Source organism: Pungitius pungitius, chromosome 4, assembly GCF_949316345.1.
Source record: "Pungitius pungitius chromosome 4, fPunPun2.1, whole genome shotgun sequence".
NCBI lineage: Eukaryota > Metazoa > Chordata > Actinopteri > Perciformes > Gasterosteidae > Pungitius > Pungitius pungitius.
Genome location: NC_084903.1, coordinates 11,975,266 through 11,989,892, shown reverse-complemented (window position 1 = coordinate 11,989,892; position 14,627 = coordinate 11,975,266). Strand labels below are relative to the sequence as shown.

At 42.9% G+C, this 14,627-nt stretch overlaps 1 protein-coding gene across 4 annotated transcripts in view; it reads right to left on the bottom strand.

Annotated features, from left to right (window-relative positions):
- sox6 (SRY-box transcription factor 6) overlaps window positions 1–14,627 on the bottom strand; it is a 121,126-nt gene that overhangs the window by 62,920 nt on the left and 43,579 nt on the right. For all 4 annotated transcript variants that reach the window (XM_037482720.2, XM_037482732.2, XM_037482741.2 and 1 more), the window contains one exon: window positions 12,033–12,243. In XM_037482720.2, the coding sequence (XP_037338617.1) occupies window positions 12,033–12,243 (211 nt within the window). The remainder of the gene's footprint in view (window positions 1–12,032; window positions 12,244–14,627) is intronic.

Sequence of the window (14,627 nt, the reverse complement as noted above, 5' to 3'; positions counted from 1 at the left end):
GTTTTAATGCACCAGCTTATAGTCTGACTGTGGTTTTTATTGTTCACACACATTTTATTAAATTGAGTGCTAGTTAGCTATAAATGCCTGCCGGCTGAGAAGCGAGGGGGAAGTTGTTTGCTAATTTATCTTTTTATTGCTGCTCTAAACAGAGTAGTTGATTCAAACGATTATTGCAAGCTCTAGAAAAACTCAAATTATTGAGTGGAACACAAAATATACAAATACATGGAGCCACAGACAAATCAAATCTTGTCACTTTGGAATTGGATTGGACAGTAATAAAGCCGATCTTAAAAAATCATGACACGCTAATTTTCAAATGGCTCTTAAGATTACCATGGAGATTGAAAGTCCACTGTGTATATCTAAGTTAACGTAACGTTGCAATGCATTCAGCCTCTAAAAGGTTTAAGCTACTAAATTTATTGCAAACACTTGGTCGTGTTTCAGAAGGCCGTGACTGCCTCAAAGCACAAAAATGGTTTGTTACAACATGCTGTACTCGGTGTTTTATTACTCTGTGTTGTCAGCAATGAAATGGTCTCAACTGTCTGCCACCACATTCTGAGCGTCTCTGCGTGCACTATTCTCCCGAGACGAAAGATGATACCCGCGTTTGAGTGTTTGTTGTGTTGAAAAGCCGTTAGCAGAGAAAAGAGGGCTATCTAGAAGAGTCAAATTAGCCATAAGTCATGGATAACAGAGTCAGAGCCCTCCCCTTTAGCATTGGGCTTGTATATCAGTGGTCCCAGTCTCAAGGGAGAAGATGTAATTACCAAATCAATGATCAACTGACACTGACCATATAAATAATTTCCTCCTCAGAATGCAGAGCGACAGACACAGTAGAGCAAGGCAAACAGGGGGGACGATCCTCATCCCAGTGGGCAGGACATTCTTTTTGCAGTCTTTAAACAAGCTTAAGCTTGAATAGAGCACTTGTTTTACAATCTGTCAAAATCCAACCATAGCCAACCAAAAAAAAAACGAACCTCCAAGAACAACCAACGGGGCGTCAGGAAGGCAAAACTGAACAATGCATCAATGTCAAAATAGAGTAGAGAAACGTATGACACTAAACATTGGAATAATACACAAATTCAGGGTAGGAATGGCCATTATTTCTTTAAACACATTTCTTATACTTACAATACATATGTGATCTGTATAAAATAATATGAGCCATAGAAAGGGAGGTTATATTGTAGGTTGCACCGAGAGCTCACAAAACGCCCTATATTCTACAAGTCAAAGCACGAAATGAGAGGAAGAATATCCACTTAGTCCCTTAGTTTGCAAATTACACTAACAACTTTTATTTTGCGATGATTTATACTGTCATACATTATGCCTTAATTACTCCCCTATAAGATATTAGCGTTAGTGTCTTTAATTCAGATCATCATCTTATATTGACCACATCATCCGATCACACATGAAGAAACTATTTCTAAACTGTAATGATGAACTGTAATGTCTTAAATTGCTTTTTTTTAAATTCTATCCCCCGAATGCAGTGATAGAATTTTATTTCATTTCTTTAATTGATAGATACTTTTCTATCTGGGAGAAAAAAACTCCAGAATGTCAGTCAGACAATGATGGCTGACGTCTAATTTCCAAACCACATTGCACAGAGCAGGAAACAAATCAAATGTCGAGGTTGATAAAAAAGAAAATGACTGTGACACACTCCAAGGAATCCTTTGAATATCTTAATCACAGACACACTAAAAACAAGCCCCCATCATCACAGCAAATAAAACATAATAATTACAAGAGGCAGGCAGGGAAGTGAAATGCAGAGAGAAAACATGTTTTTGTCATTCAGCCGGTAGTCCCTGAGACAACAGCTGTTGGATGCTGCAAATACTCCTGAAGTCTCCATAATCATGGCGTTATTGAAGTGAGGACAAAAAGGGCACTAATTGCAAAGGAGCAATCGGAACGCAATAGGTTACACACCCGGGTGATGCCGCACAATGCAAACGCTAAAGAGGGAGCCGGGGGGAAAGAACATTCTGAGCACAACAGTGCGTTGTCGCTCATTTTCAGGCAATTACCTTTCCTCGTTGTCAACAGCTTTAATAACCTCTAACATTTCGGGGAGACTTTTTGGTTCAGTTAGATAATTCCAGCTATTTAATATGTAATGACTAGTGCTGGCATGCATATATAAAAAAGGTCCAGACATGTCAGTGTATTGTGGAGCACCTGCACCTCGTGGTGGGCTTTCTTTAACTGACACCTTATCATTATTCCACTTGGTGAACATATCTGTTAGTCACCTTTAGACATCTTGTTCGGTCATGTAAACAGGGACTAAAAATATATTGTAGGTAACCCAGCTCCTTCTGACGTTCGGATGCATCCCCTATTCACCACTACTTGTTTTTGTCCCTTACTGCCTAGCTGCTTTCCAGTTACTTATTATTGTACCAATTTTACCTCAACATGAGGATATTATATCTCACCTGTACATAGCTGCTTGCAGCCTGCATAGTATGGGAACATTACCCACCGTGGATCAGTTGCTTATTGTGATAAATCAAAGGTCGTTGAGTCTGAACAGAAACTCAACTAGAGCAGATATCGGGTCAAAAGTCATTATCACGGTGTAATCTGTTCTACTCAGTGTTTTATTTTCTGCTGTCCTGTTTCTTTGATGTTTGGCAAACATGTTATGTGCTTCCAGCTAATTGAATTATATTACTTGCATTTATCCCATTAGCGACTGAAGGTTGCAGAGTTAAAATGCTAAGTGGACCGAAAGGCCTCGTCACATATCGTCATAGGTTAAAACTATTAACCGACCGTCTGATTTCGAGTAGCACATTTCCAAGAGGCTGTAAGTTATGAGGATTATTAGGTGCAATTTGCCAGTAACTTTTTGAATAGTTTTGCTTTTTCCTCACAAAGCTAAAATAAATGCTGGCCTCTCACCAGGAACTTCTACCTCATCCGGTGCCTTAATCTGCACTGACCACCGGCTAAATCCCACAGTGTTGACCTGGCCATTCTATACACACACAGCACACTGACCTCTTTAAATAGGACACGTGTCTATCAAGCATATATGAATTAACCATCCCCAAGAGGCTTCACCTCCTGAGCTGAGCAGCATGTGACCTCTCCCAATCCATTTTACTGCGGCACTCTGTGGCAATCAGGCTTGAATTATTAAAGTGAGCAGTGAGCAATGATCAATTCATTGCGGCCCTTGCTCGCAGACTGCCCGGCTGTACTTCAGGAGAAATGACATTGAGAACACTTGAGTGTGCTTCCAGACAATGCACATAAATGTGAAATATGTCAGACCCAATATGTCAATAATCATAAGTGTACAGGCTGAGGCCATGTCCAGGGTAATCCTACCGAAATGCTGTTGGATTACTGTGGGGTGAGCAGATTTTAGCACTGCGGTTCTTCACAAATCCTTGACCGAAACAGTGTGAGAAGTTAAGGATGAACATGAATCAAGTGTTCAGAAATTATGCACATTCACCCAGCTCTGTTTTAAATTATCTTCAGAAGATATGTTCAAAAAAATACTGTGTACTTGTGATCCTTGCAGACGGATAGGCCAAAAGAAGCCAAGAATCTAAGTGAAACTGTATTGTTAAAACTCCCCCGTGTCTACGCAAATCAGAGACGTGTAAAATATTGCAGGGAAGTATGCAACGTAAGGAACCTGGAAGTAGGAGGAGGGCAAAGAAAAAAAATCCAATCAAAACTTCGTGAGGAGCAGATGAGGAGCCAAGATAAACCAGTACTCAGAGCCCCCAAAACTGCAATCTCCCCTTAAGCCGGAGAGTGGCAGCTGGCAGAACAGCTGGTGAATAGGATTAATGTCAGAAGAATGAAATAAAACTCAACATATGTCCGAGCCTGAGGTGTTGGGACTGTGCGTGATTGTGCCCCCGATGGATGCCATGTGTGCATCTGGAAGGAGCTGCTGTGCTGCTCCGCTCTCTACCCCACAAGGTCACTTTTAAGAACTAGGACCATTAAATGCTTGGATAGCAAAATGAACTTTTCATTCCCTCTCCTCGCCCCTGCTTTGCTTTAAAGTCTCTTCAGGCTGCGGCGTCTAGTGAACACGGCTATGGGTACTATTCATTAGGAGAAGAACGATACTTTGAATGAATTAAGTCAATATTATGTTAACTAATTGTTGAATTAATGACTATATGTTTTCAAGTATTTCTTTCATGCACGATGAAGCTACAGACTTGATAACTGATCGACTACATTACATTACATGTCCAACTCGATAACAATAGAGCAGGAAAGCAAAAAAGAAAGACATTTAGAGAGAAAGAATAAAGAAGATGAAGATACAGTGATAAATGGACTGTGTGCAAGCAGGATGCGTTTGGTTTACTGGAAAGTTGATTTACTTTAGAAATCTCAGCCCAGGCTTCCAGCACTTGTGAAAATGAACATTACGAGACAAATGTGGACTTAATTTCAATTTATATTTTTCATTTGATGTCGGTAATCATTACGGTTCACTGTAATTACAACAATTTCACTCAAAAAAAATTACCAGGTACCTGGTAGTGGAGGGATTTTTTTTGGGTACCCTGCAATTTAACTGTCAGATATAAAATTGCTAATCAACGCTCGAAATATGTTAAATTAATAAATGTGTGAACAAAATGTAAAGTACTTTGACTTTTTTTAACTGCTCAGTGTGATTTAGTAAATTATTGGACTGACACTACAAGGACAAAACGTGACTAATAGGATCAACAGGAATGCTGTTGTACACATTTAAACTTAATTTAATGCGCATCAGAAATTGAACTGTAAGATGATATTAAAAAGACATAAAATAGTAATATAATAACACTAATTGATAAAAGTACATTTGGTATTCTGCATATATGTGGAATTTTGTCCTCTCAAAATTACTTAATATTACTATAAAATATTGAACACTGAATATCATTGAGCAAAGAAAATGAATTACACTGTACAGTTCAGATTCTTTCCTTGCCATTGGATAAAGGAATAATGAAGAAACTACATAAATGAAGCATTCCAACTGCTAGAAGTTCCCCATTCATCTACGCGCAGAGCCCAAGTGTCTCAGTGTGCTGTTGTTCAAGTTTTGTTTGCAACAATGGATGCTGTTATTTTCTTTTCAATCGGCCCATTGGCTGTCTGTGGGATACAGAGCCATACGGACTGAGACCTGCTGGGCAAAGATGGAGAAATTTGCTTCTCATGAGCGACTGAGCTCATTGGTCCAGCTCACAACAGGGAAGCTGAGAACAGCCTTACAGTACCGTCTTTGTGAAGCAAAGTGCCACCCACCCAGAAGAGCACCACAAAGAATAAGGAAAGGGGAAGACAAGGTGTGGTAGTAATAGTAAAAGGCTAGGATCGAATCTAACAACCCAATTGCCTTTGACCAATATTATGCGTATTTGGAGAAGAATAGCAAAACGTCTGCGTCGACAAACAGTTGATTTAAGCGTTCATTAATAAAGTCAACCAGCAGATGTGCAATTAAGGATTTGGTCTTAAAGCATTCAAACCCCTCGGACGGAGCAGACTTAAAAATTATTCCAGAGGTACTTTCAAAGAGACGTGACGTCAAATAATTATAATCATTGGCACTCAGCCTTTGCAGTGCAATAAAACACATTTCTATTCATTCCTTTTGACATCCTCATCTCATCTCCTGGCGCATGTAATGTTATTGAACAAGGAGAGAGAAAAGGCATTGAGTGTTTCATCACTGCTGATTAAATAGTCTCTTTGTTCAAACGGCAACCATCAAAGTTTAGGGTAAGACATTTTTGCTTGCTGTTTGGGTAAAAACAATGCAAATATGTTAATAGGCTGCTTATCTACACAAGTTGTCATGTTTGCTCGTATCAAGGCGGATCTCTTAGCTGGATGGCTAATATACGTATGACTTACAGAACAAGCCTGCAATGTGCGCTGAAATCATTAGCAGGCCACAGACGGTGTCTGTGCCCGGGGCTTGTGTTACGCTCACACTATTTTGATCCTTGGTCAGATGACACCGGCTCTTTTGTCAAGTTATGTGTGGAGAATGCGTGAGTTGAATGCCATTGCTAGGACAGTGATACTCAGCTGGCACACAAGTCTCCCTGTGTAACCCTACTGCGCACATTCACAAACACACACACACACACACACTCGCGCCCTCCCTTTGCACCCATCCCATTGTAGAATAGCCCCGTTCTCGCCATTTGTGCCTCTGCGCCTCCTACTTCCGCTGTCCTTAATACGTGCAGTTTGTCTGTTGATGTGCCTTTTGATCATGATCCTTTTTAATCCCAAAACATGGCCGTTATTTCCAAATTCTAGCTCAATGACAAATATAGCAGCACTAATGGCTCCCGCCGTCTTGTGTGTCCTCATTTCACAATTTGTGTGTCCCTCCAAATAGTGCGGCCTCACATAAAACAGTCAGGCCATTGCAAACGGCTACTGACCTTATCCCCCAGGCACAATCTCTACCACCAAATATAAATATTTCACTATTTCCCCAAATGGCTACTGCACACGCAGTGATGTCACAGGCGAGACATACACTGTGGTGGTGTGTGAGCGTGTAAAGACAAACGGGCCTCTGTGCAGCCCTCCCTGTGATTTGTCTCTCAGAGACACCCGTTTCCTCCTATCAAGGGGTTCCTTTGCAGCCAGTAAGCCAGGATCACAATGGAAGTTTTGTAATGCATGGGTGCAGGGGGACACGCTCAACAGCTGAAACCGGGGAAGATGGCCCCTGGAATGCTCCACAGCAGTTGCTACTGTTGACTAATCGGAATATGAGAACTAGGGAAGGTGATCTTGAATGCAAAGAATGGCACATTGAAGAAGCAGCTGCTTGTTTTGTCATCTGAAAGACCATGACAGCAGAAAGGGTTCCCTTTTCGAAAGGGGCAACAAAATCTATATCTTAGCTTGTGTAAGTGAAACCTTCCAGAACCCTATGGGGGACATGGCTGTGTTATGTGAGGGCTCTGTTTTGGGACAGATAGTAAATACATAATTCAGCAGAGGACTCTGTGCTCCCTATTCCCCTCGTACAGCCACTCCATTTAGCCCTGGGCTCTGATCTCAGCCTGGCAGGCGAGCAACTTTGTCACTGGAGATTACGATGCGGTTGCAGACAAAAATCATAGGAGGAGGGAAAATGTTGATTTGGATCTTTTTCGGGGTGTCGAAATGGTAGGGAAAACATGGAAAGGGGCGGAGGAAAAAGAAAGGAAAAGCAACAAAAAAAACTGGACACGAAGGAAGAGGATGAGAACATGAGATTAGGGCGATGCAGGGTATCTTTTTTTAAGTTCACATGTCAGGCTGGCAGGCTGCCGGCGGCATATAGCCGAAGAATCTATTTAACGTCTGCTTCACAGGGTGACAAGAGGGTTGATTGGCAGAGAGCAAAGAGACGCTTTTGATCATGTGTCCTAACAAGCGATTCCAGCTCATGTCTCTTCAGCCTGAACAGATCTACATTACCTATTCAAACAAAAGTGACAGACCAGAGCACTGCTCCGCTGGGCTGGTGCTCCACGCCACAGGCCAAGAGAGAACACTCACACACGCACACACACACAAACGCTCAGGAAGCCCACCGCCCCCCACACTTACATATACACACACACACTCATGCACAAAAGTACGTCGGCTATTTGAACAAATGCATTACTTGCATCATGATAAGATCTTGTTGACAGAATAAAGGACAGATTATTAGTAGGAGGTGAGTACACGGTGCACAGGAGAGATGCTGGTGCTTTGCAAGTGTGTGTGTCCTGCCAGGAGGGGCCCGGCCTAACTGTCCGATAGGACGCTGCATTCAGTGAGCGCAGCACACAGCTATGTGTGAAGAATGCCTCAAAATCTGCAACCAAGGCAACTGAGTTTCCAGCCTCATTGCATATGCATGGAGTTAGAGGCTCATGCTCGGATCATTATAACAAAGATTCCTATTAATTAGGTGGGATAAAGCAGAACCAGATGACATGGCAGCTGGGATGAGAAGAGCGGGGTGAGGGAGGAAGTTGAAAGAGGAGGAGAAAAGGTGCATCAGTCTGTTTGGGGGGAAGGGATATGGTGCTTTTTATAAAATAATGTATAATACAGATAGTACTATACAGAATACGTCTTATAAAACCTTTTTAGTGCTACATTCAAGCTAAATAAGTCCCCCCAAAATAAATTGGTGCTATTTAGCACCTGCAGACAGATCACCTGTGAGTCTCCATGTGGAGTCAGCAGGGGCTGTGACACTGACAGGGGACAGTGTTACAACAGAGTCAAGAGTTCATCAGTGCTAATCAGACCACGGGCTTAGAGCTGATTCTATTCTTTTCTAAAGCCTTCGCCCTTCCCTGAATCTCATTACATGGCCTGTTGTAATAGAGGATAATGACCTGGGGCTACACACACAATGCTGATCACCCCCCCCACACACACACACACTCAACCTGCTGCACAGTCATTACACAGTGATAATACACATCCTCGCCGGGAGGATTACACTTAGAAATGGAGGAGAGGAGGTGCAGGAGAAAAAGAGAGGTCTAAGTGATAACACAGGAACACATCTCACAATGTTCCCGAACACAATTAGTTCACCCAACGGCTCACCGAGTTGTACTGTTTTATGTCCTCATCAATGGATAGGTTACCCGCCGCTGGAATAAGGCAGGCTCTTTCCTCAGTATCCATTATATGTCCTTCTACCGGAGGTTAAAGGAGGTTTCACTTTGGTTGAATGGTGGCATGGTTCCCCGTTGCTAAGCTAATCAGCCGTGATTCTGTCAAAGGGCTCCAGGTGTTGAGTATTCTGCTTGAGCACCTAGTGTATCCACTGTGACAGGTCTAAGGTGGTATCAAGGAAGGGCATCAGCTTTGTTCGAATGTCTTTTTTATATGTTTGCGCGTTTTCTTTGCCAGGGAACTAAACCATGACAGATATCCGAGGCATTGCCGTTTTGGTAGTCTTATTATGCAACATAGAAAAAGAAAAATGGCACTCGCTCTATCTCAGAAAACCACTCAATAGTTGACAATAGTTGCTAGTTTTACTGGCAGGAACTCACACAGTTGATACTGAGCCTAAGGAAATCCCTGAAAGCTAGGACAGGGAGCTAAAACCCAATTACCCGTCCTTGTCTTAGGGGACGATCATAAAGATTCAACACACAACGTATTTTTTGTGTTGACTTAGACAGTATTGATTCATACTTTAGTGCATTATATAAAACTGTTCTAATTGCATGTGAATCAAATCAAGGTCACCTTGGGTTTTTATAATGGTGGCTATTTTTCTGTTTCCCCCAATACTTTATACTGACATTTTTAAGTCTTGACAAGTGCTGTCCGGAGACTTATCCATAAATAATGCATTTACAATACCTAGTAAATAAACATGGGGCACAATCGTTAGCCCTGCTGGCAACCGGGCCTAATAGAGCTTTTACAGCAAAGGTGACTATTCAGCTAAATGTGGTGCTCGCTGCTGGGAGGACATTTTTATTCATTAGCACAGTCACAAGCACTTAAAGCACTTCAAGGACCAGAAACAGAGAGGTAGGGTGGAAGGACAGAGGGTACAAATATACAGCGATGGAAGGATGGAGAAGATAATGAGCACCGCCTCTATTGTTATGTTATTCTCTGTTATAAGTCATCAGGGTCAAAGGAAACTCGTGAATCTTTTTCCTTTGAATTACATTGTAGTAAACAGACCATATATTTTCTTACAAGGGAATTTACATTTTTCAATTAATGCAATGTGTTATTTAAAGTTAGTTAAAGTGCATTTTAACCTGACCCAGAAGAAAACGAAAAATGATTAAACCTTTTTTGCAGCTTTTGCAGGGAGAAAAGGTACCTGCAACTGCTACACTGCTATGATACAATGGGGTTGAGTAGACTCTAATTTGCGTTTCCTACATTTAAAAAATAACAAAAAAAATGTGTTCATTGGTTATCCCTCTACACTTGAGGTCACTACATTTATCCATTGGCACAATGAACTGTCTCGACCAGACAAGGAAATCCAGAGAAGAATGGAAGCAGATGGTGAAGAATCCCTGAGGACCTTTTGATCCCAACCAGACAGGCACCGAAGCAGCAGAATCATACACAACAGTTGTCATGCTTTGATGAGCAATATATTTATCTCATCTGTTGCTTTCGCCACGTTAGCACCATTATTAAGACAACAAATGGCTTTTCCAACAGTGTCTCTCTTCATAAACGAAGATTTCTGCGAGGTTTTCCTTAGGCAGTTTCTAAGAGTCCCTCTTCCTCCATTTTACAGTAATCACTGATCATCACCACTAAAGCTTCCTCAAGTGCTCTCGAGAAGAGAGTAACTCTCAGTCCCTGCAGCTTGGGGACGGCATACTGAACTTTGTGAGGCTCTTGTCTTCTGCTGTGTTCTCTGCAAGGAAACTCATTTTCTTCAACAAGGGAGTGTATTTAGGTGCCGATGATACACAGCGCATGAGGCAAACCAAGTCTCTATTATTAACAGGAGATTAAAACAGCTGTATGGCACTCTAAAGCACCCTCTCCTCCCTGCGTTAACATACGGCCCTGGATTACAAGCTGCACTTGACCATTTAAATTACTGCAACAACCAGCCTTCACCAGCTGGGGCTTATTACCATAACGCCCGCGGTAGCTGCAGAGACCACTGACAATATTGCCCTGAAAATTAACTCTGCAAGAAACACGACATATGTAATATATGCTTACCTTAGGATAAAACAAACATGGGTGAACAGGAACGCTTTACTTTTTTACAAACCAAAATGTGTCACAATGAAGCACTTTGGGAGGTGGCCGGGATCAGCTCCACATCTAAGATCGGCAGCGGGAAGACAGCATATTTAATGCGGAAGATGCCTTCGTGAACCCAGGGAAAACATGGACACTATTTGCAGATGCAAGTGTATCTGCATTAATTGTGATATTCTCATGAGGGTTTCACATTTGCACTTACTTCAGTGGTCCTTAGATTATATAGAAGAACATCAATTACAGTATACTGGCATGTGCACCAGCATGTTTGGTGTGTATAATGCATCAAATACCTTTACATCGTTAATAGGTGTTCAGGTAAATGATTGTTCCGTCTGTTATTACCTAAATCAGTCTTCATATCAGGTTGTGGCTAAGAGGCCTGTGATGCTCTGATACAAAGATCACTAAACGAACACTTAAAAAGGAAGTGGCAAATTATTTTTAGGCTAACAGAGGTCTAATTTATTCGTCTGATGAAGTGCTTCAGCTAAGAGCTCCCCAGACACTAAATGAGACACATGCATTCCCAAGGGGGTTTAACATTTGATTGGATGTAGTTATATTACTGCAGCCCTAATTAAGAAGGGGGGTGTGTTTCAGCACAGCTCTTTCAAATATTTGTTTTTCCGCCATAGTCTTGATAGACTGCAGGCTGTGGGAGAGCTGTGGGTGAAACGGGGTGTCGGTATGACATAGACCTATCGGCCTATTTTAGTCCAGTCAATTCTAGCAAAATGAAAGGTCTGAAATGTTCATGATGTGTCCAATCGGATGTGAGAAGGGCTCGGGTTGTTTTTGGGGTAGTAAAATTTGATGAATAACTGCGCTAAGTGAAAACTGTTTTGTGTAGCAAAATACAAAAAGGTAATGTTCCTGGCATCAGGTCAGCACTGTGAGTTTTATAGTCAAAGACTTTGCCTTGGCACTCAAGAAGACCACACTTAAGCTGAGGTGCACTGCCACACAGTCTTTGTCACATTGGAAGATTTTCAGAACAAACTGGAAAGAGTGTGTCAGTATTCCAGCTTGTGTTTGTGCCCACATTAGTGTAGGAGACATGGAGACACCAGAGAGAAGAGGCGGACTGTCAGGAACTTAGAAAATAATGAGAAAGAAAGGGGAAACATTGAGAAGATCAGGCAAACTTGGGACATAAACGGTATTCGTACGCACACACACACACACACACACACATACACACACACACTCAGACGTACCGTCTTGCTCTGTCTTTGTCATCTCCTCCAGTTTCTTCTGCTTCAGCGTGTCCACTACGTCTGCCAGGCTTCCTTTGCGGCGCTCCGGAGTTCCAAAAGCTGATCCGCTCAGCAGGTCACTTCGCTCCCGCGCCCCCTCCTCCGGCTTGTGTGGTGAAGTGGAATTGTTCCGGAAGGAGTACAGGGAACATACTTTATTGCTGTCAGATTCCTGTAAGACAGACGAAAGTAGGGAGGGGTGGCAACAGGGATGAGATTTGTGTTAAAAGTCGGCCGTGTTTCAGTGTTCTTTCAGGGTTACGTTGAGCTTTGACAGTTTTTCATTCAAATGCAGTGATTACTGGGTTTTCTTTGCAGCCCGGAGGGCGAATTGGCCGTATCAAAAAGCTCCACCGTGGCTTTCACACAGCAACTTTTGTGACGCCAAAAGAGATGGCTTTGCTGTAAATGAGATGTGACAGGTGAAGAAACGGAGATGTAATGATGAGGTACACTTTCATAGGGCATATCCATAATGCGCTCTTTACTTTTCATCTGCAGAGACTACACAGAGAAACCTCCCAACTGTAATTTCCCAAATTACTTTTGAGTGTGCATTTGTGTTAGGGTGACTGCTGTGTAATTTGTTCATTTTCTAGTGGAGACCTATTCTCGGCTGAGTGCCTTCAGCCGCCGTAAATCTGTGTCCTGTCTCGAGATGTTGTTGTTTTTCAGTCCCACCTGTGTATGGTTTAGTATTTAACTAAGGGTCCTGTCTGTGACTGACTGGCTGAGTGCTCCCTGTGCACAAACAGAGACATGAAGGAAATGGGGAGAAGAATGGGAGAGAGCTTAGGGGGGAAGAGAATACTCTGCACGAGGGAGTCAGCACACAGACCATGGTGAAGGTTGGGTCTGACAGGAGGTGGTGTTAATTATGGTCTGTGGAGTTTGAGAAAGCAGAAGGTAGCTATGCAGCCAGGAGTTTGCAGCCTTTCACGGGGGAACAGTTAGCTCTGATTTAAACTTTGGGCTCCGTAGTGAAGGGAATAAACACGACACACGTCTGTATCCAGCACATAGTGCAGGCCTGTCATGGAAAACTGGGCTTCAATTAGCAAAAGCGTGATAAAAAAGCACATATGCAGCAGCTATGCAGCTGGGTTGGATGATAGAACCATTGTCAATCCAAGATTAAAAAAAGCCAAGAATGCCATAAACAGGGCAGGAGAGTCAAGGCCAGTTTTTCATCCCTGGGTTGCATGTCAAGCTCCAGGCAGAGTTGCGATGGTTTAAAGGGTGGTCTGGTACCAAGCACCGGGGTGGCACGACCTACCGGCCTGCTCTGCTCCTCCCGGCCCTGTGTTGGATGATTATGCAGTGTGGCAGAGACAGTGGAGAGTGCTTGAGGGGAGTAGAGCAGTGCTGGGTTAATCAGCTGGCAAAGGTTCAGGGCACAGCCCACACATACGCATGGTACGGCCGAGGAGTCAGATAATCAGCAAAGGCAACACTTTCAGTCCGTGCGCCTTATGTCTTCCCTCTGTCTCCACCTCTCCCTGCTGTCGTCCATTTTACCTTTACTCTCGTTTGTGTCCTTACTCTTTGGAGGGAGAGTGAAGGAACAAGATTTTTGTTTGTTCTTTGTTTTGTTTTTTCAGTTTTATCAATGTCTCCATCATTAAGGACTGATATGACTTAGTGTCATTAAATAGTAGCACAGTATACTGCACATGTTTTTGTTTTAAACTTTCTCTTTTTATTCTCCCAAAATAAAATCCTGCAACTGACATCTCATATTGTGCCACAAATGCAGACAACACCAGTGAAAACCTCATTGTGTCCATTACCTACACCGTCGGCGTGCACACCCCAGCATCAGCTACAGAGGCCATTCATGAGCCTGGTCTCTGTATGCGTTGTGCTGCAATGTCAACTTCAGAGGCCCTCTGGGTCTCTTTGCCACAGACCCGTCTGTCACAGACAACCACCTGCCTCCAATGTCTATAGCCCACAAGTGCCTGCGCTCTTCTTCACTCTGCTCACATCCGAGTAAATCCACACTTGGAATCTGCAGCGTTTGGGATCTTGCTGCAGTTGTTGTCGCACCAAGAACAACATGTTTCTTTAATAGCAGCAAGACTGCATCATGGTCTTCGATTGGTGGTAATGCGATGTTATGAGTCATCGCCATGATGAAAAACGGAGTCCCCGGCTCCCCTGTTAAACCTAATATTACATTACATATCATTTAGCTGACACTTATCCAAAGCAACTTACGTTGCATTATAACCCATGCGTTACATTTTGCCTGGGGATCAATTAGGGGCTAGGTGTCTTGCTCAGGGACACTTTGACATGGCACAGCCGAGATTCAACCCACCAACCTTGCGGCTCCCAGCGCATCACACAACTCCATGCGCCACCATCGCCCCATAATATTAACCGATGCGGGTTGATCTTTGCCAGAGCTGCCTATCAAAAGGCCCCGGCATCCCAGAAGTTTCAGAATCTAAGAGGATGGTGGTAGAATATCGCCAACATTTGGTTACCTCTGTGCCAGGGTGTTTAATCCCAAAGAGAGGTGAGGGAAACAGCATGGCACACTTAGAAATA